At 59.4% G+C, this 25,691-nt stretch overlaps 1 protein-coding gene across 1 annotated transcript in view; it reads left to right on the top strand.

Moving 5' to 3' along the window:
* The window catches only part of BCR (BCR activator of RhoGEF and GTPase), a 105,713-nt gene that overhangs the window by 59,481 nt on the left and 20,541 nt on the right, over positions 1 to 25,691 (top strand). Inside the window, exons 3-14 of the mRNA XM_037158723.2 lie at positions 952 to 1,056; positions 1,418 to 1,603; positions 6,478 to 6,585; positions 9,352 to 9,412; positions 10,630 to 10,682; positions 12,364 to 12,504; positions 17,750 to 17,871; positions 19,171 to 19,339; positions 20,434 to 20,553; positions 21,478 to 21,553; positions 23,077 to 23,181; positions 23,791 to 23,865. Of these exons, the coding sequence (XP_037014618.2) occupies positions 952 to 1,056; positions 1,418 to 1,603; positions 6,478 to 6,585; positions 9,352 to 9,412; positions 10,630 to 10,682; positions 12,364 to 12,504; positions 17,750 to 17,871; positions 19,171 to 19,339; positions 20,434 to 20,553; positions 21,478 to 21,553; positions 23,077 to 23,181; positions 23,791 to 23,865 (1,321 nt within the window). The remainder of the gene's footprint in view (positions 1 to 951; positions 1,057 to 1,417; positions 1,604 to 6,477; positions 6,586 to 9,351; positions 9,413 to 10,629; positions 10,683 to 12,363; positions 12,505 to 17,749; positions 17,872 to 19,170; positions 19,340 to 20,433; positions 20,554 to 21,477; positions 21,554 to 23,076; positions 23,182 to 23,790; positions 23,866 to 25,691) is intronic.

Consider the following 25,691-nt stretch of genomic DNA (forward strand, 5'->3'; position numbering starts at 1 on the left):
ATATAACACATGGTATTATGAGCTGCAGTCCCCACGCTGACCATGACCTCCCAACACTTGTTTATTTTGTCGCTGGAAGTGTGCAGCTTTTGACCACTAAGCTCTTCTTGTGAGGACACCAGTTGTATTGGACGAGGGCCCACTCCAAAGTCCTCATTTTAGCCTAGTGACTTCCTTAACGACCCGAACTCCAAACGCTGAGGTGCTGGTGGACCCACTGCAGCCCACAGTAGGGTCGCAGTTGGAATGGGAACGTGGGTGGTCTCCAGCTGTGGGGACTTGGCCCCTCACATCAGCATTCGGTGACGTGCAGCTCTGTGTTCTGGAGGCACAGGCAGTAGTAGAGCTGTATTGAGTGTGCTGAAGCCCACCCGTGAGAGGGTCCCTGCCAACAGAATCAGAAGTGCAGATTCGAAGGACAAAGATCCTGAGCCCAGGGAACAGAGTGGCCCTTGGGCAGGTGGCAGCAGCCCCCAGCTCCGCCCCTTGACCAGGAGGCAGGGTGTGTGGAAGGAGGCAGAGCTGCCTGTCCCTTCGGTCCAAGGGTCAGGTGACAGTGGCAGAGAATCCAGGCAAGGAGTCACAAGCGGAGGAGGGAGTTCGGGTGGCTCTCTGGTAGGTTCCGATGCCCCCTCCGCTCAGCCTGTCCCGGGGCTGCCAGTCCTTGGTTGTGGGCAGAAGGTGTGGAAAAAGGCCCCGCTCAGCTTACTCAGCTCCACACTTTTCAGCGTTACAACCCAGGGCGGCTCTCAGCTTTGCTGCAGACCCTCCAGAGTTTGCAGTGACCACAAGCGAGTGGCTGACCTGCTGGGGTACCTGTGACACCCTTTAATTTCACCTGGAACAGTCTCGGAGTCTTGTCCTCAGGTGGACAAGCCAGCCTTCCTCTCCGAGACAGGCAACCTCAGACAGTGTCTCCCAGGGTGACGTTCTTATCCGTTTCTCCTACAGAGTGAGCTGGACTTGGAGAAGGGCTTGGAGATGAGAAAATGGGTCCTGTCTGGAATCCTGGCTAGTGAGGAGACTTACCTGAGCCACCTAGAGGCCCTGCTGCTGGTGAGGAGGTTACAGGGTCCTGAGCAGGGGTGGGGCAGGGGTGCGGGGAGCTCTCTGCTCACACAGCCCAGGCTGCAGGTCAGCCGGTGGAGCCTCGGGGCACCCACTCTCCTTGGAGTCATTGAGGCACCTGTGGGCGGGTCTGAACATCCCACCGAAGTAGAATCTGGAGCTCCCCTGGGATAGCAGTGTAAGACAGGTGCCAAACCAAGCTGGCTTTAAATGTTCATTTTTTATGGAATTTAAAAATAAAAGCACAGATGTCGCATAGCCACGATTTTCTGTGGCCACACCATGCACCCGACAAGCGGTGAGCCCCCCGGTCTTTGCCACCTCACCCGCCGCCTGTGCCCTCTTCCAGCCCATGAAGCCTTTGAAGGCCGCCGCCACCACCTCCCAGCCCGTGCTGACCAGCCAGCAGATCGAGACCATCTTCTTCAAAGTGCCTGAGCTCTACGAGATCCACAAGGAATTCTACGACGGGCTCTCCCCCCGCGTGCAGCAGTGGGGTCACCAGCAGCAAGTGGGCGACCTCTTCCAGAAGCTGGTGAGCGCAGGCGCACAGCGGCCTCCCAGGGCCCGGGCCGTGCAGGTGGCTGGGCGGGGGCCCGCCTCCCCTGAGACTTGCAGGTGTGGCTGCCAAGGGCTCTTGGCAGAGTGACATCAGAGTGGCAGTGTCAAGTAGGAGTCTGGGGTGTGTCTCACCACTTCAGGTGACAAAGGTCAGGTTGCAAGCAGGAGGCTCTGCTGCAGCATCTATGCTGGAGCCTCGCACGACAGCCATCCCCGGTTTCATCAGCCTTGGTCCTTCCGGAATCCCCTCAGTTTTCCTCGAGGTGCCGCGTCTCCAGGCTGGTCCAGCTGCCCCCCCCCTCCCCCGCCCCCGAGGGCAGCTTTGGACCAAAAGATGCTGTAGCCCAGGAGAGCAGGACTTGTGAATGTGGGGTGGGGGCAGGCAGATCGCAGGTGGGAGGAGAGCGGGGGCTATTGTACTTTATTTCATTTTTGCAGGTACCTGAATCAAAGGCTCTTGAATCACTTGCAGAATTTAACTAAGTGCTGTGGGGGCAGGTGGGGGACTTTGTCCGTCAAAATCAAGGCAGTGGGAAAGCAAAGCACCCTCGGGTCTGAAGGAGGACCTGTCAGAGAAAAGCGGTTAAAACAACTTCCCACATCAGCCCGTTGGAACCGGGAGGCGCATTTAATGCCGGAGACTTAGGCAGTGGTGCCCCGCGCCCTGCAGGACACAGGACTCGTCCTTGCAGACAGGCTGGAGAGATGCAAGGGGGGCTGGTTGGTAAACTGGGGGGCACGGACCGAGGGGCAGCCTAACGCTGTGTGTCAGTCCGGTTCCTGAGTAGTGGGGCTCGGGGTGCACGGGGGGGGGTGCTGAGGCAGCCCGTGAGGCAGGCCCCACCTTCCCGTCATGCAGACAAGGAGCCTGAGAATGGAGCTCTCTTGCCGGGACCTTCTCCTGCCTTCCAGGAGCCATAGAACTGAAGGGCAGGTGGTAGTGGGTGGCGGGTGGCAGGAGTAGGATTTCTGAAAGCTCAGTAGCCCAAAACTGGCCACAGATGCCCTTGGCGGAGGTGTCCATGATGAGTCACAGGATGGGAGAGGCCCGCCGTGAAGGCAGGCCAAGTGCCTCTTTGGCCTTCACTGACCACAGGGCTTGAGAGGAGCCAAGGATTTGGCTTTTAAACAGTGAGTGGGTAGAAGCCGGCGATCAGATGGAGGGGCTGGTAGGCCCCGTGGTGCTGGCCAGGCCACACTGGGACAGGGACTGCGTGTGGGGTGCACCCTTAACCGAGGTGGGATAAGGTGGAACTTGTTCAAAAGGAAGAAAGAATTCAGGGACCTGCGGATGAAGGAGAAAAGCCTCAGACAGGAGCTACAAGACAGACATTTGTCTCTAACATGTGAGGTTCGTGTGTGAAAATGAGTTCCCCCATCTTCACACTCCCAGTCAGCCTTGTTAGGTGGAGGCTTGTGTGTGTGTGTGGTGGGGGCGTCTGGATAGAAGCCTGGCCGTTGTCCAGCACAGAGGCCTCCCCTCCCGACCGGCCGCCCCCATCCTCGGACAGTCCCTGGAAGGTATGTGCAGGCCAGGCCCATGCAACGGAGATGTCACCTCTGAGGACCCCCAATTCGGATTCCAGGGTTACCTGGGCCTCATGTGCTCATGCAGTTTCCCAGGTCACAGGCCCCTCTAAGGGCACAGAGCACAGCCATTAATAGGAAGCCGTGTCCCAGCCCTCCGGGCCCTCAGACGCACAGTTGGCTGTACCCTGGACTCGCCTTGGCCCAGGCTTGGGCTCTGGCATTGCTGTGCGAGGCACAGCTTTCCTGTTGGCCGTCCCCCCATTTCACTGCCCTGGAACAGAGGAACCTGGCCCATGGCCAGAGAGCGAGGGGCTGCGTTTTGATGCAGGTGCCCCCCTCTTTGAAGCGCCCCCCTTTTCCCTCCGTGCGATATGTCAACAGGTTTGAGCCCAGTGGGAGTGACTCAGCCTGAAGCCTCCTGGGCCACAGGGAGCTGTGTTATTGGGAAGAGACCCAGAACCGGCACTTCCCAAATAACATTCTGAAATCACTTGGAAACTTTTAAAAAATTTTTTTAATGGTCTGATGAATGCCAGAATTCAGAAAGTTTTTTCTGGTTTTCCTGGTGTCCTGGAACTACCTTTGTTGCATCAGATGTTGCCGCAGAAAGACTGGGGAGCGAGGTGGGGCTGCCGGGAAGTCGAGCCCCAGTCCCTGCGTGCTGAGTGTTCCCGCGTGCCCACCCAGACTCAGTGCCAGGGTGTCCCTAGGGACAGACAGACAGGCAGGTTCCCTTTCCAACCAGCCCAGCAGGGCCGACCCAGCTTCGCTCTGTTGGGTTCCCCGGTTGGGCAAGCCTGAGAACCAAAGGGCCCGCACCTCGACACCCCTTCCCGTGGAGCTGCGTGGTTAACTGTGGCCCCTCGAGGTCCTGTTTCTGGCTGGACTCTAACAGCTCAGTGTTTTGTTGTTCTGTTCTCTCAAACTTCCCGCACAGTTGTAAGAACAGCACAAAGAACTCCCGCATGCCAGGCATGCTGGTTGTAACACTGGCCCCATTTGCTCTGTCTTTTCCTCTGTCACACACGCGTGCACACACACACACAGACTAGTTGGAGAGTAAATCGAAGGTACCTGCTTTTTTACCCCTACACGCCTCACTGTGTTTTTGCCAAGGGCAAGGGCGTGCTCTTCCCCGGCCCACGGCGCCGGCATCAAGTGCGGGGAGTCTCACACGGGTGCGGTGCTGTCCTGTAGTGTGCGGTCCATGCACACACTTCTCCTGGGCCGGCTGTCGTGTTCTCTGTAGCTTTTCTTGTTCCTTGATTCAGGATCCAGTCCAGGGTCACAGGGTGCCCTTGGTTGCCACATCTCCTTTGTTTTCTTCCATCTGTGCCGGTTCCTTGGCCTCTGCTTATCTTCCATGGCCTTGACATTTTTTTTTGGAAGCCTAAAAACCATTTTGGGTCTGTCTGATGTTTCCTCAGGGATAGATTCAGGTTCTGTGTTAATAAGGAAAAAAAATTCCACGGCCGTGTTGTTGTATCCTCAGTGTGTCATGTCTGCAGGCGCATGGTCTCCCATTGTCCGGTCTCTGAAGCATCTTGGTGTTTGAGTGGCTAGAAGTGTGCGAATGGATTGCCCGCAGCTTCTCCCAAGCCACATGGAAGACTGAGCTCCTCAGGAGAGGGGTGCCCCTCCCACAGGCCCCGCCTTGGGGGGCCGGCACAGCCACAGTGGGAGTGGCTCAAACACCACCAGTCTGCTTTCCCACCGTCCCAGAGGCTGAAGTCCAGGATCAAGGTGTCAGCAGGGCTGGTTCCTCCCCAGGCCTCCCTCCTTGGCTTACGTGTAGATGCCCATGGTCTCCCTGTGCATTCACACGGTTGCCCCTCTGTTCGGTGTCCAGTTACCCGGAGACACCCGTCCTATCGTAGGAGGGCTCACTCTAACCCTCCTTTTAACCTGAATCACCTCTCTTGGTTGGTCTCTAAAAGCAGCCACATTCTAAGGGGCTGGGTGTTAGGGCTTCAGTTTGAAGGCATGAAATTCAGCAGGGACCTTTCCTCAGGACTTGGCTGAACCGTCAGCTCTTTAGAGAGGCTGTCCTGGCCACGTTACCTGAAGCAGCCCCATTGCCCCCCAACTTCACCTCTGCTTTTGGCCGTTTCCCTGTTATGTGTCTGTTTACTTGTTTAACTGTCCTGTCCCTCTGGCCAGCATGGTGTCTGAGTGGTTCACGGCTGTGGCAGGGGTGCCTAATGCAGGGCCCTGTTTGGGTGGGAGGCACTTGGGGCCCTGCAGATGCGGAAGATGGGAGAGAAGGAAGGGCTCTGGGTCGGACTGTGGGACTGAGGGTGAAGAACCTGGCATGCGGGGGCGCAGCGTGGGTGCCAGGTGGGCAGCATCAAGAGGCTGGGCCAGGAGGTCAGATGGTGCTGAGGCTGCCTGGCTTACCCAGTGTCTGGGATTGTCATCTGAAGAAACATGAAATTCAATACAAATACAGATGTGAGTAGAAATAAAATTTAGATTCCGCACAGAACGAACAGCAGGATTGGTGAAGCTTCAGGCTTCCGGTTCCTGCTAGGCCGCAGTGGGAGGCCCAGCCCATGGGTCACCAGGGTCACTGGGGTCTGCCCTCCCCTCCCCAAGCCTGGGTTTCTGGTGAGGATGAGGGCTGGCTCCCCGCAGCTGCCTCTGAAGCTGACCTGGGGCTCAGAGGTGGGGGCGGCAACACCACACACGTGCTTCCCCCTGGACGTCGTTACTCACTTGAGTGGCTGAGCCGGAGACCCCCTGTCAATGCCTTCAGTTCCACAAAGGCTGAACAGAACGCCTCTCGCCTTGCGGCCAGCAGGTCCTGCACCTGTCAGGTGTGCAGTGTGACACCTGGGCCCTCAGCAGGTCCGGGAGGCTGAGTCTGAGTAGAGACCCCCTCCAGGGATGGCTAGGCTAGGCTGCATGTGCCTTCTGTGTCTGACGGGATCAGATGTGAGGAGAGCACTGCGCCCACCACAGGCTTGGGGGGCTGAGACCCTTGTCTGCATTCATTGACAACCTTGAACTTTAGCTGCTGGCAAGTGGCACCGTTTAAATGAGTCGTGTGGGAGGAAGAAGCAGCTGTGGAAGGGAACCGTTACCTGTGCGGGGCGTGAGTCACTTCTCACGTTGCTGTGGGAGAGGGAAGCTGGCCTGGGCATGGGGAGAGGAGGCCGGGGGAGGGGTGCACTGAAGCCCTGAGCTGTCCGACCCCGTCTGCACTGCCCGCCGAACCTGCGCTTTCTCCAGAGCCGCGCACAGAAGCTGGTTTCTCAGGAAGGTGGGGAGCAGTGGCACCTGTCTCACACCTGTCCCATCCTCTCTTCCTCACCACAGGCCAGCCAGCTGGGTGTGTACCGGGCCTTTGTGGACAACTATGGAGTTGCCATGGAAACAGCTGAGAAGTGCTGTCAGGCCAATGCTCAGTTTGCAGAAATCTCTGAGGTATGCACGACGCTGTTCTGACAGGCGCTCCTCTACCTCCTATGGGTAGGCCATGGGCTGGTTGCTGGTACCCCTGACCCAGGAGAATAAGGTGCATAGAACTGAGGTTCTGTTCTGAGCCTCAGCTGTCCCCGATGCCCCTGGGTCAGCTCTGTCAGCCCGGTGCAGGGACACTGTTGTAAGCAGACAAGAAGCTTCCAAGATTCCTGCTCCAGGACCAGGCCCTGATTCTGGGGCTCGGTCGGGTCCCCCGCACGCATGCTCTGTTGCACTGTCTGTGCACAGTGAGGGGTGCCCACAGTTGTGCCCTGTTCGCAGAGGTTTGGACACGGAGTCCAGAGGTCGACTTTGCACCTTGCTGCTGCAGAGGAGGCAGGAAGGCACCACGCTCTGTTCTTCCTCTGGCCTGACAGTGACCTTGAGACCTGAGGAAGTGGAGCTGCAGGCACCAGAGGGGATGGAGTTGCTGCCCTCTGTGGACTCCGTGGGGGGAAGCTCCAGGCCCCAGAGGACTGAACCCTCACACCCTGAAGTGTTAGCACGGAGGCCTCGCAGGAGCCCCTCAGATACAAAGGGGATGAGCTGTCGGGCTGGTGGCCATGCCACGACCAGACCCACAGTCCTTCTCCTTGCCCTTCCCCACCCTTTCTCTGCCTCCATGGCAATTGGGTGGTTTTCTTCTTTCAGGGCCTACAACTCACCTTTGCTTTTTGATACCTCCTACTCCTCAGAGCTCTGACTTGCCTTTCCCCACCAAGTAAGGATTCTAGGTGGAATGATCCTTGTGTGAGGAAGGCAGCCTTAGGAAGAGAAATGGCAGCGAGAACGAGGGAGTGAGTTGGGGCTCTTGCTGAGAGATAAGCCTGCTCCAGCTCTCAGACCTGGCGGCTTTGCACGGGCTTTGTGCCATTTCATAATCTGTCACGGGAGGTGTGATATCATGCGTCCTGGCTCTTATCATCTCCTGGGGTGATAACATGTGCCATGTGTTTCTCTAGAGCCCATGGGCGCCCCAGTTCCTGCCCGGTGCTCCCGGTGGTGACGGGCTGCACACGCCCAGGGCTCCCCGCCGGCTCCAGACTTCCCTCCCCAGCTGCCCCAGCTCCCAGCGCATTCAGTTCATTGTTTTCCCTGGCTTGTTCAGTTACAGACCCCACGCCCCTAACAGCTGGAATGTTGGCACAGGATCCTGAGTGTCTTGACAAAAAGGGGAGACCTAATTCTCTAAGGGCATGCTATGGTTAATTGGGGTCAAGTTCAAGTCCACTCGGACAGGTTTCTACAGAGGAGGGAGGAAGCAGTGGTGGGACACCACCCACCAACTGCACACAAAGGGAATCTAAGCCAAGGCTGGGGTGCAGGCACCTGGGGGCTGCCCAGCAGCCCACACTCCATGGAGCTAGTACCACTGTGCGGCATTCACTGTGCTCTCCATCCACGTTTCAAAAAGATCCAAGAAATTGGAGCCTCCAGAGAGTAGAATGAAGCCAAATGAAACGGAAGCAGCAGCCACAGGGAGGTGTTGGGGGTGCGCTCGGGGGGTCCGTGTGGGGACTGGACACGATGGCCTCTAAGGACAGGGATGGGTGGAGCGGTGCTCGGTCCTTCGTCGCCTCCCAGGACCAGTCCTCAGCGATGGGTGTGCAGTGGTGTCTGGTCAGATCAGAGCTGCCCTGGCTGGGCTGCACAAAGGGCTTCTGGAGGCAACTCGGTTTGGGAAAGGCGCGGTGAGGCCAGACTTGTGAGGACTTCCCAGTCCTCACTTGCATCCTGCTGTGCGGGGGTGTGTGCAGGTGGGCTGTGACGAGGCTCCCGGAGCACAGCACCTGGTCTCTGCAGAGTCTCGGTTCTGCGCTCGCGCCCCCTCACCGCCTTTGGCAGCTGCCGAGGAAGACGTGTGGCAGAATAATCACTGTGCGGGGCGTTAGACTCTCTGGAAAGGTACCAAAGTGCATTGTGGAGTTTGGCCCTAGTAAGCTTTGAAAACATCAATCATTTTTTTGTTTTAGTCTTGAAAGGTTTCCAGCCGAGAAGTTTGGAAAGCAATCTCTGAGCCCATTCTCATCCCTGTGCTGTTTCTGTTTTTGTTTGTTGTTGTTGAAAGCTTAGAACTGGAATTAACCGAGGCTCCTTTCCAGAGGCAATTTCAGGCACAAAGGGGTGTTTTATCCTCACTTCTCTGGGCACCTTGGACCAAATCGGTGATGTCTTCGGTACAGTTGTGTCAGACATGACCCATTAGAAAGCGCTGCTCTCCTCATGGGAATCCCAGCCCCTCATTTGTCAGACATTCCTCTAACCCACCAGCCCCTGCACACTGTGTAACTGCCCCAGGAAAGCAGTCCCGTGCATGTAGGAAGGGCACCGCTGTTTGCCTCACTGTGCAGGGTTCTCTGGGGACATTTTTGATACTCACAACAGGAGGAGGTCGGTGCTACTGCACCCACAGATAGAGGCAGGGACGCTGCTCTATCTCACGATGCAGACAGCACCCCACCCTCAGATAAGAGATTTTCTGGCCCCAAATCTCAGCGGTGCTGGGATTGAGAAACTGTCTCAGGCCGTGGCATCCAGGACACGTCACGTGCCCGGCCTGCCCTGTCTTTCTACTGTGGCCCAGGACACAGCCTCGTGGCTCGCTGCACCAGGGACCCTTTGCGGTGAGGTGGGTGAGATCTCTGCTGATGGTTCCTGACTGTGGGACTTCCTTCCACATCAGAGCTGCCCGAGTGGTCCCCTGTGAAAACCTGCTTTTTTTCTTTTCAGAACCTGAGAGCCAGAAGCAACAAGGATGCCAAGGACCAGACCACCAAGAACAATTTAGAAAGTGAGTTCTCTGTGCTGAGGCCTCTTTGTGCCCCCGTGGGGGTGGCAGCTGCCAACAGGGGAGCGTGTACTGGAAGAGCAAACCCGGTGCCCTGCGGGGTCATCCCCTGGTGCCTTCGCTGCTCTAGACTTCCCTTAGTGATGTCGGGCACACAGAAAGAGCGAGGGGTGGGGCAGGGTGGGGAAGGAGGAGGTTGGGACCAGCTTGCCAACTACAGTCACAGCCAGGGAGAAGGGTAGGTGTTAGCATATACCCACAGACCAGGCACTGCCGGGCATTAAAAATGTCACCCTGTTGTCCCCAGTAACCCTGTAAGGAGGATTTTATTTTCTTTCAAATGACAAAACAGGTTTAGAACAAATGTAACCTCCGTAGAATTCACATCCCTAGGGGCTGGACGGAGCAGGAAGCCAGAGTCCCCAGGCCAGTGGAAAACAGTGTCGGGAATGATAGGTCACTTACCACTCCCAGTTGTTAGGACAGTGGGGAAGTCGCAGCTCACGTGCCTCTGGAGCCCACAGCCTCACCCTGCTAACTAACCTCAGTGTCCCCGTCTGGAAAGTGGGGATAGCAGTGCACTCCCTACACAAGTCTTGGGAGTCGCTTGAGGAAATGTACCTGACGTGTGTCAGAACAGGTCTAAGCTCCTGTGCCCTTGGGGCCGTGCTCACCACGGAGAGTTGGGGACAGCCAACACTGTCTGGGGCTCCTGTGCTGCTGGAGTCCAGGTGTGTCCACCTGTAAAGCTGAGAACTGTGTCAGCACCTAAGCTGGTTCCTGCCGTTCTCACCATCAGGCCTCCGGACTGTTCAGGGGAGAGCAGTGGCATGCCAGTGTGCTCCCGGGGCCCTCGCTGGCCCATCCTCACCAGGGTGCTGGGGGCTCCCCAGCCCCAGGGGGGTGGGCAGGAGCACTAAGCCCTTTAGCAGTTGTCGCTGAGTCAGCTGTGTCGGCTCTGGTTCTGGACAGCCACTCTGGACTCCACATTAAGGGCACAGTCTGAGCAGCTCAAAGCCGTGGGCCCTGGCCTTTCTGGGACTTGAGGTTTGCCCTTGTCACCCAGCAAAGGTGCTCTGGGTTTGCCCTCGCCAGCAGGAGGCAGGCCATCCCATGGGATGTGGAAGTTGGGGCCGCTCCCCTTAGCCGATTCCCTGCGGCAAGGAAGAGCAGGCAGCGGCCCGGGTCTGCTCTCTCCACCTGTGGCCCTCTCTCCGCAGCCCTGCTCTACAAGCCTGTGGACCGGGTGACCCGGAGCACGCTGGTTCTGCATGTGAGTCGCTGGGCCCAGGGCACTGGGGTTCCTGGCTCCTGCTGTCCTTGGGGGGATGCTGGTGTTTCTCAGCTGCCCACCTGCCCCCCTGTTTCTGTTGCCTGCCTTTATTGAAGATGCAGGAACGAGGCACCCCTGCCGTCCTGGGGCTCACGGGGGTGATGCGGGGAGCAGAGCGGGTGCTCTCGGTGCCCTGGGGGTTCTCTCTGGAGCGGGCGTGGGAGGGATTGTGCTGTCTCATGTGAGCAAGGCCTTTCTGTCTCAGTGTATGACGGGGACCCGAGGTGGTCGGTTGGGGGTGCGGACAGTGGGTGCGTGCAGGGCCTTGGGGATGACCACTGCCTCCCAGCAGGGGAAGGGGGTACATGGGGAGGTGCTGCCCTGGTAGGGCCATTTCTGAAGGCAGTGGAGAGGCACTGAAGGGGTTTTTTTCACACTGAGAAACAACCGGGAAACAAACAGCCCCTAACCCTACTGCCCGGGGGACTTTAGAGCAAGTTGTACGCGAGTGCTTTTTCCTAATGTGCAGCCAGGTTGCCCAAGTGTGTGGAGTTTCCATTTCCTTTCCCAGTTCCTCCCCGCAAAGGAGCCGCCACCACAAGATTCTTCACGCACATGCCAGCACACGTGAACACGCACTTTCATTACACAAAGGGCGTGCTCTGCACGCCATCCCATACCTTGCTTTTCCCCGCTCAGTGTCACGTGGTGGGGACTGTCCAGCTTCGGCTCAAACAGCTCTGCCTCCTTCTCTTCCTTCCTTCAGTGGACATCTCATCATTTCTTACCATCTTCCGACGGAGAGGTTTCGGAAGGAGGGAGCCGAGGTGGGGTTTCCAGTGTGGAAGGATCTGGGGGCGGCTCCTCAGAGTCCCAGAGACCCTGTGTTGTGTCCCTGTGCTGTGATTGGCCCCAGACTGAGTGTCCAGACCGGGAAAAGCCGGAAGGACCAGGGGTCGAGCGGTGTGAGGCCAGACCCCGGGACGGCCGGCCCACCAGCCTCCCTCCGCGCTTCTCCCATCTCTCCCGGGTGCGGGGATTCAGGGCTGGGGAGCTCGGGGATTGTGTCTGTCTGACCCGGGGAGCTGCTGGCCTTCGGGGCGAAGCATGTGTGTTCCTAGCGGAGAAGGCGTCCACCCTCCACCTCAGTCCTCAGGCCCTTATCTTGAAGAGCAGGGGCTGGGGAGGCCCAGCTGGGAGGACCTGCACTGGCTGGTGGTTCGAAACCAGGACCAATTCTGCCCCCTAGGGGCTTGCTGCAGTGCTGGGAGGCATTTTTTGTTGTCACAGCTGCAGATGAGGAGGGGCTGCTGGCATCTGGTGGGTAGAGTCCGGGGGCGGTGCTAAGCCCTACAGGGCAGGGGACAGCCCCCCACCACAAAGGATCATTCAGCCCAAAAACAGCACCAGTGCCAAGATGCAAAAACCTGTCCTAGACCCATAGGGCGGGAGCCCCTCTTGGCTTGTACAAACAGCCCGCACACGTGGGGGTGCTGTTGAGGATCTGCTTCACGAATGCTCGCACAGCACCGCCCCGTAGCCCGGGCCCATTGGGAGAGGTGGCAGCGGTGTCTGGAGAGCCCGTGGCCCTGGGTCACGCCCAGTGTGTGTCTGGGGTTTGCGCCGAGGCAAGTGCCACGGCCTCACTCCCTCTGACTCGAGTCCTCTCACCCCAATGCAGGACTTGCTGAAGCACACGCCCCCCAGCCACCCCGACCACCCTCTGCTGCAGGACGCCCTGCGCATCTCGCAGAACTTCCTGTCCAGCATCAACGAGGAGATCACGCCCCGCCGGCAGTCCATGACTGTGAAGAAAGGCGAGGTAAGTGTGGCCGGGGGTGGTCAGGGTGGGCCCAGCCCGCCTGAGCTGAGGGTGCAGGGTCCTCTCTGGTCCTCAGCAGACTGTCCCTGGACAGTGCCACCCTTTGGGGGTCCTTGACCCTGTGAGTATGGCAGCGAAGTGGAGTTGCACAGCTGCGTGCCTCACTCAGCCACCCCCTTCTCTTTCCGCCATAGTGGGTTGTGTCCAGGGCAGCCCTTGTTGTCCCCACACCTTGCCAGCTCAGGCTTCCTGCCGAGGAGGCGGTGAGAAGGAGGGTGGCAGGCGGTCTGCCTGGGACCACCCAGTTTCTCCTGAGTGTTCCTCTATTTGAAGGCAGTTATCACTAGATTTAAAGACCTAAATGGGAAGAGAAAGGGAGGTGCATGTGTCGTTTATATTTGCAACATCAAGGACAGTGGCATGATGTCTTCCGCCAGGAGCACTCTCCTTCTCCCCCCCTACCCCCCAACAGCCACTCCAGAAGAGGGGCTCAGAACATGCTGGCCCTGCCTGGCCTGCCCCTGCCTGGCTTCTGCCCCTGCCTGGGAGGGGCTCAGGAAGGCGGCCCCCACCCCCCACCCCCGGTGGGCAGCATGTAGTGTGACAGTGGAGGTGTGCTGGTCAGGGAGCCAGCCCCCACTGGGAACATTTTCTGTCAGAAGTGGCACTAAAGTAAGGGGAACTGACTGCGGCCCCAGCTGCCTGGCCCGGGCAGGACCCAGGCTGGCAGTGAACCTGACAGTAGCTGCCGCTGAGAACCACTTCCTCCTTTTTTGTGGTTTGTGTGCCAGGTGCTCAGTGTGGGAACCCCCCAACCCAGGTTTTTTCTTCCTCTCCCACCCTGGATGGGCGGGCCAGCCGCCCTGTGCCCTGCCCACACCTCTTCAGGAAGTGGCTCCTTGCATGCTGAGCGGGAAGCTCCCACGTGCCCAGAGTCTCATCAGGTTTGGCAGTGGGTGAGCGAGCGGCGTGGTCAGATGTCCCCTGGTATGCCTGGCGTGGGAAGAGTGTGGAGGAGGGAGACATGGGCTCCACTCCACTCCCAGGCCCTGAGGCCAGGCCAGCGTGGGGACCCGATCCCAGCATTGCCGCAGTCCCACCCACCGGATGGCGGGGACGAGTGTTCCTTCACCCTGTCCTGCTCCCTGTCTTCAGAGCAGGGCAGGAACACGGCCCCACCGTGCTGGTGCCCGGGTATCTGAGGGGGCATGGCTGATGGGAAGAGGCCCACCGGCCAGCTCCTGGGGGCCGTCCTGGCTGTTTGTATTAGTTCTCTGGCAGCGTCCGAGCCTGTGGAAGGCAGGAGTGGGTCCCCAGCACCTCCGAGGGTTTCCACGCCCAATGGCTAGAGTTTGAGGGGTGAGGTTCCGGTCTTGTGTCCTGGAGCAACAGTGGGGTCCTGGTTCACCCCTCAGTCTCAGGGACCTCGAAGGAGAGCAAAGCTCTGACCTCCTCTGTCGGCAGTTCACCCAGGTCCAGCCGGAGGTGGGATTTGCCTCTGCCTGGACCCCTTACACCAGTTGAACTGGTGCCTGGCTCACCCTTCCCTCCTCGGGTGCCTACTCTCTCTTTTTGACTGTCCTTTTCCCAGGGAGCTGACATTCTCGGAGGCCAATGTTCGAGTCCCTTTTCCCCTCTGGCTTTCCTCATTGTGCTCAGCCTGCCCAGCCCCCCTCACTCCTCCCCACCATTTCCGATTGCCCTGTGGGACCCCTGGAGAAAAGTGCCTTCTTGCTTTTTGGGTCCATGGAGGCAGCTGCCTTAGGCGGTTGAGGACAGTCAGGTGTGGCCCGGCAGTCGGCAGCCTGGCCCTTGTCCTTCCATCAGTTACCACAGGCCCCTTCCCTGCTGGCCCATGGTCAGGGGTTCGGGGACACTGGTCAGGAAGTGTGTAGAGGCCAAGTGCCTCCTGGGGACAGGGGCTTTTGTCTGTGCCCACCACCACCACCACCTCTGGCCACATTGGGCCTCGTTGGCCTCAGTGACATTTGTGCAAACTGGGGATCACTTGGGTACCTGGACTCTGAAAGGTGGGGAGGGCTTACGAGCTCTGAGGGGTCACGAATCTGACTTGCACGTGCCTGCGTGGGCGCTCGGAATCCATCCGGCTCACGGTGAGGGAGAGGCGGCTAGACCAGGGCAGCAGACGCACGCCCACTCGCCTCCTGCCCCGCCTCCCGGCCGTGCCAGCGGCAGGTGTCGACCACCAGTTGCATCCACACGCTGAGCTGCTTGCAGCCTGCGCGTCCTCCTCGGTGAGCCCTTGCAGCTGGGCCATGCCAGTTTGCAGTCCCGTCACAATAGAAAGGATGCCTGGCAGGTGGGCCCCGACACAGGACCGGCCCTGCCACTGCTCAGTGTGGCATTGACTTGGAGGCACCCTTTTCTCTTTGCTGAGCGTCCATGCCCTCGGAGAGCAGCGACTCCCGGCCCGTAGCCCCTCTCGAGGTGGATGTGAGGGTGCGAGGACTTCACAACCTGGGAAGGACCGTACGAAAGCTCGGGGTGAAGATTTCCCCACCTGGGTGCTGTCCATGCAGGAGGGGGAGGGGAGCACCCTCACCTCCCCGTCCAGGAGCCTCGAGAGTCTGTGCCCCAGGCGTAGGGGTCCTTGTCCCTCAGGATGGAGACAGTGGGGCCACTGCCCCATGCCAGGGCCCAGACTCCCTTTGTGGACTGGCCATTGTCACGGCTGCAGCCCTGTTTGTCCAGGACTGGGAGACCCCTGCTCACTTGCAGGACATTTTCTCTTCCTGCTGCAGGACCCCTGGGCGGGGCTGGAGTTCAGCAGCGAGGCCAGCTCCTTGGGAGGAGGGCACCTGGACACAGGACAGGGAAGCTGTGACTGGCGGGTGACGTGCACTGACTCAGGGCGGCTCACACTGCCCTTGGAGAGGAGGGCAGCACAGCGCAGGCCTCAGGCCGGGACACCACAGGGGCAGCGAGGCTGCCTGGAGGTGTCAGGTGCCCATGGCCTTGAGGCTTCTCTTAGAAAGATGAGGATTTGTGTGGGCAGGGGTGCGTGGGGCGGAGCCGGGTGACCGAGTCCATCTGTCAGAGCCCAGAGGGGCCCAGGTGCTCCTCACAGCCCCACGTCCTCTTAGCCCAGCAGGGCAGGTGTGCTGGCTGCTGCAAGTGCCAGGGTGACACTTGGTGGCCTGCGGAGAATGAAGGAGATGCCTGAGGTGGAGCTTCAGATGAATGTGTGAACAGCAGGACCTGACAGGGAAAGTAGGTGGCCCAGCTGGGAAGTTGTGGGGTGGTCAGTGCAGGGACAGTCTGGGCTTTTCTGACCTGCCAGCAGAGGGCACCCTGCCGAGTCCACATCTGAGCTGGGCATAGGGTGCCCTCTGCTGGTGGTCATTATGAGCTGGGCTCCTTTGCGTGGAGAAAGGTCTGCAGTCCAATCACACCCCTCCCAACACACACACCACCCCTCTCGGAAGTTCTCTGGGTCCCGCCTCCTAGGTTGGAAGACTGTCTGCTCTACCTGCCTGGGAGGCATCATCCATTCATCCCTTGGGGACCTACCTCAGTGTCCCTGAACCCTTCCCAGACCTGCCCTGCAAAGAGGACCCGGCCGCCAGGCCTGCCTGGGTCTCCGGCACTGCAGGGAGGTTTCTCCAAGTGTACACACTTCCTTGCTTCCTATGGGCGTCGGTACCGGATGTGCCGTGTGCCCGTGGCAGGCGGGGTGAGTGTGAGTGTGGATGAGTCACGGCCTTGGCACACTGGCAGCCTTCCTGCCCTTCCACTTTTGGTCTCGTAGGCACCTCCTGGGTCAGCCATCAGTTCTCCCGAGCCACACTCTGTGTGACAGACAGATGGTGACATTCAGTCTTGGTGCCCAGGAATGTTGGGGGGCCTGCCCGGGCTACTCTTGCTTCTGGGGGTCTCTGCTGCATGTGTAGCAGAGCTAGGGCATGGACCTGCCTGGGGCACTGGGGGTTGGGGACAGCCACCTCCTGCTGGGGACATGTTATGGGGCTTTGCCCGTTGTGGTGTGCTTCCAAACCTGCTGGGTCCTTCCCCCACCATGACAGCAAGAGGCTGGAGTTGCCCTCTGTAGAGACAGGGCAGGGGTCTTTCCTGAGGTCTGATGGGCCCACTAAGCACCCGGTCTCTCACCCTGGGTTTGTGGGAACCTGAGGGCAGAGCCTGCGTGTTGCCACTGGCTTGCTTAGTGTGCTGCCTGGGCCAGGTAGTGGGGCTTCCTGAGGCTCAGGTTTCTCATCTGCAAAAGGGGTGTGAGGTCCTGCCCACAGGTGTGTTGAGGCCACATCCCATGGTTAGGCCACGTGTTCACACGGCACACCTGGCATGTACCTGGGGGGGGGGGCTGGCCAGGTCAGCCTGTGGCTATGTCCTCTGCCTGGCACAGCACCGACCCAGCTAAGGTGCTGGGCACTGAGTTGCTGATTTGCCTTGGTGTGCCCAGGCAGCAACCCTGGGGGCTGCGTGAGCAGTGGGATCACCCTTTGTCTTTCAGGTGAATTACCAAGTTGCAGAGGTGTCGATTTATAAGGACTGGTGTCTCTGGTCCCCTGGTCATTCAGGGTCCAGTGGGCCAGGGCATGCAGCCTCAGGGGCAGCTAGGTAGCCCAAGCTGCCCACCTCAGGCTGCACCTGTCCAGATGGGCATCAGAGGTGTCCTCCCCTATGTGAGCCCCTGCCCATCAGTGGTCACTAACTTCAGGAGGACTAGAGTATGGGGCCCCCACAGCCTCCTGCTGCCCTCAGAACCAGACCTTGCCCTTAGGCTGACCCCTGGTCACCTGCCTCTTGGTCACCTGCCTCCTCCCCTCTCACGAGGCCGCCCCATCTTTGCCCACATGCCAGGCTTTTCTCACTATGGGGCCCGGACATGACAGACCTCTGTGGGAATGCCCCTCCTTCTGGGGCTGGCCTCTTGCCTGTTCTTGGTCTCCAGTTGCTGTCTTGGAGAGGCACAGGCTACTCTGCTTAGAGAGGTGCTCTTGCCATAATTTCAGGGCAGACTCATGACTTGGCTGTAACGCGTCCCCTCCCCTCAGTTCCCAGGCCAACGGCCGTCACCCCATCCACTTGCGCTCTGTTGCAGGCCAAGCACCCAGGAGGGGCTTGGAAACTACTGAGCAAAGAACTCACGTGACGTGTGTGTTCTCGGGCCGAGGAGAAGGAGGGAACGCTCTGGAAAGTGGGGGTGAGGGTTGGAGGGGGAGGGAGTTAAGGCTGCTGCCCTGACCTGAGCCCCCGCCCCCTGCAGCACAGGCAGCTGCTGAAGGACAGCTTCATGGTGGAGCTGGTGGAGGGGGCCCGCAAGCTGCGGCACGTCTTCCTCTTCACCGACCTGCTCCTGTGCACCAAGCTCAAGAAGCAGAGCGGAGGGTGAGTGAGTGCCCGGCGCCTGCCCCGCCGGGAGGGGGGTCTCTGGGGGAATGTGGTTGATTTCATGCGTGGAGAAAACCTAGGGTGTTTGTTTGTTTGTTTGTTTGTTTGTTTGTTTGTTTGTTTCAACATGAGCCTGAAGAGGACAGTCACTCTGTGGGCAGGTGCTCTCTTAAAGCTGTGTTCTGTATCCACCTGGATGTGATGCCAGGCCCAGGGACCAGGGTCATCATTAACAATCTAGGGACATTCTGGGTCAGGGTCAGGGTCAGGGACCAGGCTGTGGACTCCTACAGTGAAAGGGGAGCTTGACTGTGACTTCAGGTACTATTAGGAGACTGTCACGTCAGGACCCAGGAAGCATGAATGACAGGTCAGGGGCCTGCAGGATGTGGTGCAGGCTGGCAGGTGGGGGGTGGGGGGTGACTGCCCCTCCACTGCCCTTGGCAGACAGCGCTAGATGATTGCTGCACTTTGTCTCCCAAACCTGGTGACTGTTTCTAAATTATTTTCAACCCAGGCCTCCAGAACCCCCTACCACCTACCTCCCCAGGGACCAGGCACCAGCTCACAGAGGCTGGAACAGAGGAAGGAAGGTCACATTGGGAGGGGCCGGAGCCGGGCTCCTGCCGACGCTGTGTTGAGTGGGTTTAGTCATTCAGCTCGGAAGAGCCTTGGTGTTCCCAGGTGTCAAGGCTTGCACTGGACAGACCTGCAGCCCCTCCAACTCTGTGGCTCTGGGGGCGTCTAGGGTCCTGTCCCTATTGTCATTGGGTGGCCATGATGGGCTCCCATGTCACAGAGCCTTAGACTCCCACCGTCAGCGAGGATGAGGTGAATCAGGGCTTGTCAGACCCTCTGGGGCCTGAGTCACACACACTCACTTCCAGGAGTCTCTGAGTCTGGCCCCCAAGTGTCTGCCAGCGAGGGCCATCCCGATGCATGGCCCACAGGTGGGTTTTCAGGTCGGGTACACTGCACACAGCCACGGACATGGGGTGCTCCAGCTTTGGAAAACAGCGATGTTAGCCCTGGCTGGTGTGGTTCAGTGGATTGAGTGCCAGCCTGCAGACCAAAGGGTCGCTGGTTTGATTCCCTGTCGGGGCACATGCCTGAGTTGTGGGCCAGGTCCCCAAAGGGGGTGCACAAGAGGCAACCACACATTGATGTTTCTCACCTCTCTTACTCCCTCCCTTCCCCTCTCTCTTAAAATAAATAAATAAATGCTTTAAAAAAAAAAACAGTGATGTTAGCAAAGGAAGACAGTCAGCATGTTAATGTGCTCCTTCCCTCGCCCAGCAAAACCCAGCAGTATGACTGCAAATGGTACATCCCACTCACGGATCTCAGCTTCCAGACGGTGGACGAGTCCGAGGCCGCACCCAGCATCCCCCTGGTGCTGGACGAGGAGCTGGATGCCATGAAGATCAAGATCTCCCAGATCAAGAGTGACATCCAAAGAGAGAAGGTGGGCAGCAGCAGCACACAGGCCCCTGGGCAAGCTCTGCTGGGCGTCTGACCCTGCTTCTGGTGTCTGGGACCTGCTGGCCATCCCTGCCAGGCTTGGAGCCATCCAGGATGTGGGGTGGGAGAAGCACCCACCTACCACAATAGGGAGAGTGTCCCAAGTGGCAGGGGGCAGCCCCTCCAGCTGTCCTGGACTGCCCCAGGCACACCTCTGGTTGTTTTTGGAGGGGGTTAGAAGACTTAGGAACAGTGAAGATGAGCCCTTCACATGTGGATTCCACACAGGCTAGAGCAGGTGCCATGCGGAACCCAGATAAGATGGGTTCCTAGAAGGCTGTCCTCAGCCCGGGACAGTTGGCTAAGGTGGGCACAGCAGGACAGGGGTCCTCCTCACTCCCACCCACCTGCAGCCTGCTGCCCCAGAAACCCAGCAGGTCGAGGAAAGTGTGGGGAGACAGCAAGAGCACGAGGCGATGTTCATCTAGAGACCCTGTGGCCGCCAGGGCAGTGACGTGTGGCAGAGGGGAAGCCAGGGCTGTGTTCCTGGTGCTGCATCGCCCAGTGTGCTGCCACCGCTGCACTTGTCTGCAGTGTGACTTCTAGTGTCAGGCGGTGGGTCTGCTCCCCAGGATAGGGGAGCGTCAGGAGGGAGGCACAGGGCAGGCAGGGTTTTCCCAGCCGGTCCTGGGGATGCATCTGGCTCTCCACTGGGGCCTGATGCTGAAATGTGGGTGAGTCCAGGAGTGGAGAAGGGCCCTGGCGTCACAGCAGCCCCCCGCCTACTGTCCAGGTGCGACAAAATCGAAAGAAGGGAGGTTTGTAAAGTTCTCCTCAGCCCTCCCTAGGGGAAGAACTTAATTCCTTCAAGAAGTGCTGGCCGGGCACACCCAGCAGCCTGTGCCTGGCCTTCACCCTGTAGCCAGCAGCAGCCGACCGCGGCCCTGTGCTGTGCTGTGCTGTGCTGTGCTGTGCTGTGCTGCGCTGTGCTGCACTGTGCTGTGCCACTGGGCAATATTCCCGGCCTTCAAGGTCTGAGCACCGGGGGAAGGGGGGACGAGCCCCGGACGGAAGTGTGACTGCAGCCTCTCCCCACAGAGAGCAAACAAGGGCAGCAAGGCCATAGAGAGGCTGAAAAAGAAGCTGTCGGAGCAGGAGTCGCTGCTCCTGCTCATGTCTCCCAGCATGGCCTTCAGGGTTCACAATCGCAACGGCAAGGTCAGTGCCCACCGCAGTCTCTCTCTGCTGGCCAGCCCCCCCGTGCCACTCCCCACGCAGACCCTTCTGGCTCCTAGCTCCCATGCCTCAGGATACCCCGCAGTGCTACAGCCAGGACCCACCTGTCCGGCCCTGTGGCAGCTGTGGCCCCGGCTCCCACGTGGCCTTTGCCACAGTGGCCCTTTTCCCCGGGAGAGCCTTTCTGTACCAAGAAAGGCCTGTCCTGCCTGGCACACACAGGCACGTGGACCCCTCTGACCAGTGCTTTAGGCCGCAGCCGCCGGTTGACTAGCAGCTAGCTCACCCCCACAGCTTATAGGTGGGGGTGGGTCTCCAGGGAGTCTGAATAGGGCAGGGGTCATGCACACTTGTGCAGACCCGGCCCTTGGTAAGAGGATGCTGTCTGGGAACTTGGGCCAGGTGGCACCTTCTCTCCTGAGCCTGGCTCCTGCTGCCTTCTGCAGCGCAGGCCTCCCCCACGAACAGGTGACGGGCATCATACCAGCTGTCAGTGTGCAGCCGGGCTCTGCAGGAGCCTCGTCTCTGAGTCTCCACACAGCGCATGGGCTCAGTGCAGGTGGTCGGGCAGCATCAGCTCCCACCTCTGCAGGTCTCCCTATGGTAGCCTCCTCACAGCCCTAGGTTAGGATGCGTCCCACCCTGACCCAGGCAGTCCGGACAGGGACTGTGCCACAGGGCAGTCGTGGCCCAGAGCCTGGCTGGCATGAAGGGCGGAGAGTGCTGGAAGCAATGCCTTGTGCTATGAATACACCTGGCCACTGGGCGCTGGCGGCCAGAGGCACAGTGGCGCAGGCCTCAGCAGGGTGTGCCGCCTGTGGCAGTGACAGGGAACGGGGCCCTGGGCGTGCTGGGTGCCAGCTTAGCGGGGCAGAGATAACTGGGGTGTGTTCGCCTGGTCCCCAGAGTTACACTTTCCTGATCTCATCCGACTATGAGCGCGCCGAGTGGAGAGAGAACATCCGGGAACAGCAGAAGAAATGTGAGTGGCCTGTGTGTAGCAACAGTTTGTAGTTGGGAAGGTCGGGACCGATGGGCCCCTCGCCCTCCGGTCTCAGAGCTAGTTTTCCCCTGAGCAGCGGCAGCGGTCTTACCCAAGTGAGCTGTTAGGTGGAGTTCTAAGTGAGAAAGTAAGTCGGAGAGAAACCGTGCTGACAGGGCCCCCTGCCTTCTGTGCTTCCCCCCTCTCTGGGCCTCCCCTGAATCCCACGCACACCCCACGCCTGTCCTCTGACCTTCCAGGATCCGCTCCCCATCTGCCAGGCTTTCCTTGAATTCCCCCCCGCTGCCTCCAGGACCTCCCTGCCCCGGTCCCTGCCTGCCTGCAGGGCCCCTGTCCCCCAGCTGCCTTCCCTGGGGCCTGACACACATGGCCTGCTGGCCCCGTCTGCTCCCTGGGCCTTCCCCGTACTCCACCCCCTCCTCGTCTGCTTTGCCTCCCCCCATGCTCCCACCCCAGCCTTCCTCCAGAGGCTTCTCCTCACCCAGGCAGATGACACCAAAGAGGCCACATTGTGCTGACCGCAGTCCCTATTCCAAGTGGCCAGCGCTTGGCCATTCTCAGGACAGGACGTGTACTCCCCTCTAGGGTGGCCCCTGCTCCGGGTGCTTCCCTCTGTTAGCAGGTCGTTCCTTCTCCTGAACTCAGAGCTGCCCCGGTCCTGCCCTGCAGCCTTCGGGGTAGGAAGGCAGACCCCACCCCAAGTCCCGAGGCTGCAGCTGCAGGGAAGTCTCCTCCTTCACCCTCCAGGCGTGTAATTAGGGATTCCTGAGCCATCCTTGCTAAAAGGTCCTCAGGTGCTCCCCATATGCCACTGTCCCTGAGTGGCCACGATGAGCCATATCTTAGGCATCCTGGTCCTCCACAGCCACAGGCCATCATGGTTCACCTGCTGCACACAGATTGCACACAGGCTCCGCCCTGAGCTCTCGTCCCCCCAGCTTGGCCTTGGTGCCTGTGCTGGGTCCTGCACCCAGGGAGGGGGTGCTCCTGGCCGCTCTGGTGGCCAGCATCCTGCCATGCCCATGTCCCAGGGTTTCCTGTTACAAACAGGGACCTACACCATTGGCAGTGTGGCAGCATCTGTTCCCTGCTCAGCGTTGTACCAGAAATAATGCTTTTTCCCTCACCTGGTGAAGAGATGGGGGACCTGCATTAGGAAAGGAAGGGACAGAGCTGTGCCGTGTGTCTACCCAGGGACACCCCATGGAAAGCTGCTGCAGGTCCCCATCTCTGAAATGCCCCATGGCTGAGCCAAGGTGGCAGCTGGCTGCTGTGTTTGTAAGGATTGTGCTAGGGTTTCTCCTGCCCTCTGTACCCAGCCTGGGCCCTCTGGGGCCTTACCTTGCTCTGTCACTTACCAGCTCCTTCCCTGGGGGCCAGTCACCCTGCTTGTCGTGCCCCCTCACCAGCGTGGGTTGAGGGTTTGGTGCGGGCAGGGGCAACAGTCCCTGGGTGTCCCGAAAGGGCCAAGAACCTGTGCCGACTGTCTTCTGCCCTCGCAGGTTTCAAAAGCTTCTCCCTGACATCCGTGGAGCTGCAGATGCTGACCAACTCATGTGTCAAACTTCAGACGGTCCACAGCATTCCACTGACCATCAACAAAGAAGGTGGGCCACCCCTTTCCCCTTAGTCTGTCCTTGGGACTGTGGATTTCCATTCGGAAGGAATGTGTGTATGCGGCCTAGGGCACGCTGGCCTCTCCCCAGGCGGCCGCTGCCGGGCGACCAAGGAGACCAGTGACCTCCCTTATCCCGAGACGCCTCCGACTGTTTGTGCTCTAGGCTGGGCCCGATGCCCCGTGCTGCCCCTGTCCCCCCTCACCCCCCGGCCAGCAGCTTCCTGTCACGCCCTTGGTTGTGCTGCATTTTGCACTCACTATCCCATGCACTGGTGTACACTCGGTCATGCACACAGGTGTGTGTCTGTGCACATGTGGCACACACCCCCATCCACATCACACACAGCCCCAACCCCTCTCCTGTCCTTATTACATTTCATCTTAGTCACTGGTCTGCCTGTGTTGTAAACACAACCAGATCTCAAGGTCCCCAAGACATGGCCCACGGGGCATGTTTCTGGTCAGTGACATTGCCTTACCCCGTCCTGGGCAAATGGCAGCCACATCGCACCCCCTTGAGAGCTGGCTGTGAAGCAGAGCCGGTCACCTGCCTACCTCTCAGGAGGACCGACACTCACCTCTCTCATCCTTTGCACAGATGATGAATCCCCTGGGCTCTATGGGTTCCTGAATGTTATCGTCCACTCTGCCACCGGCTTTAAACAGAGTTCAAGTAAGTAGCTGATTTGGAGAGGAAGGCAGCAGGGCCCTGAGCCAGGGGGTGTGGGGAACCAGGGAAGTGGCTCAAATTACCATCAGGCGCCTTTGACCCCTGACCGCTGGACATGCTAGTGCTGGGCGTGTTGTTTTCCTGGAGTGGCTCCTGCCTTTCCCATGCTGGCTTCTGGTCCTATGAGCTGGTGCGCTGACCCCTGCAGGTGAGTCTTGTCACTGCAGGGGCTGGAGTTTGCTACTGACAGAAAACACAGTGAGGCTCCAAACCAAGGGCGTGCAGGTCAGTGGCGCCTCGGTCCTGAGTGGATTTGGCTGCTCTGACCTCTGAATGGATGCCCTTTCCAACCTCCTGTCCTGGTGGACGGGGGGCTCTCCCAGCTGCTTGAGCTGTCTGAGCAGTGAGGGCTGGTCGCTTGAGCAGTCCAAGTCTGGCACACACCGCGCCTCCCAGCTGGTGCCTCCACGCAAGCTCTCAGAGGCCCTCACAGAAGGACAGGGGTGGGCACCATCCTGCTGACCTCTCCTGCTGTCGCTACAGAACAGATAGCCCGAGACAGGCCACAGAATAGAAGGTATTGAACACCATGTTCATGAGATAAGGGACTTGTATCCAGAATGTGTAGAGAGCTCTTACAAATCAATACTGAAGAGACAACCCCGTTGAAGAAATGGACAAAAGGTGTGCATAGACACTTCACGACAGAAATGCAAACAGCTGATAGGCGTGCTCAGAGATGCTCCTCATCCTCGGGGAAATGCGGGCTGAAACCACGGGGGGCTGCCACGTCATGCCCGCTGGGACAGTGGTCATCAGAAAGATGTGGGAACATGGGACCCCCTCAGACACTGCAGGGGGGGTGCAGCATGGTTCTGCCGCCCTGGAAAACGGTTTCACAGTGTCTTGAAAAGCTGGCCGTGGTGCAGCAGCCCCGCCCCTGAGAAAGGACAGCCCGTCCACAGAGAGACTGGCGCGTGAACGGTGAAGCGCGGTGCATCGGGCATGGAGTGCCGCTCACTTGGCGGTAAAAGGAAGTGAACTGTTGACGCAGGCAACAACACGCATGAACCTAAAAAAACTCAGGCTGAACGAGAGGTGCCAGATGCAAAAGATGATATGTTACATCTCCGTGTGTTTGTGCAGTTTCTAGAAAAGGAAAAGTATGGAGACGGTGCTGATCCGGGCCTCGGGGCGGGAGGGAGGATTGACTGCACGTGACCCCAGGGCTTTTGGGGGTGGGACTTCAGCTGTTGGCACCAGTGTTTAAATTTACTGAACATCTACCGGCTGTATACCTGTGAGGGGTGGTGGATGGTGTGCAAGTTCTGCTTCTGTAAGGCTGCAGCCCACGCAGTGGTTTTCCTGGGCATCTCTCGGGCTGCCCCCTACTTGCTGGTGTGTCCCGGGGTCCCGTCCGGCCTGCCCCCCTCACTACACAAACTCCCTTCTTCCTGCCCCCGGGGCCCTCCCGTCAGCAGTGCAGCCGATGCCTGAAACTGCCTTTCCCACCTCCCTCTCCCAGCCTCTGGCACCTTTCCCTCTGTCTCCTCAGTGTTGCTCATCATAGACTCCGCATCCCCAAACCGAACCAATCAATGACTTGTCGCTAATTCCTGCCCCAGTGACAGACACTACCCTATGTCATGTAACCGGGCCATCCTCTTCACTGGCCCTGTGGGTGAGATGCCGTCTCTGGCCACCTGCCACACCCTTCAGTCCTCGGCAGGGGCCGCCTCCCTGGCCCCCGACACCACGCCTCGCACCCAGTCCCTCCCTCTGCACCTCGTGACCCTCCCAGCACATGCTGCTTTCAGTGCCCGGCACTG

Source organism: Artibeus jamaicensis, unplaced genomic scaffold, assembly GCF_021234435.1.
Source record: "Artibeus jamaicensis isolate MK-2021 breed Jamaican fruit bat unplaced genomic scaffold, CSHL_Jam_final contig_1128, whole genome shotgun sequence".
Classification (NCBI taxonomy): Eukaryota; Metazoa; Chordata; class Mammalia; order Chiroptera; family Phyllostomidae; genus Artibeus; species Artibeus jamaicensis.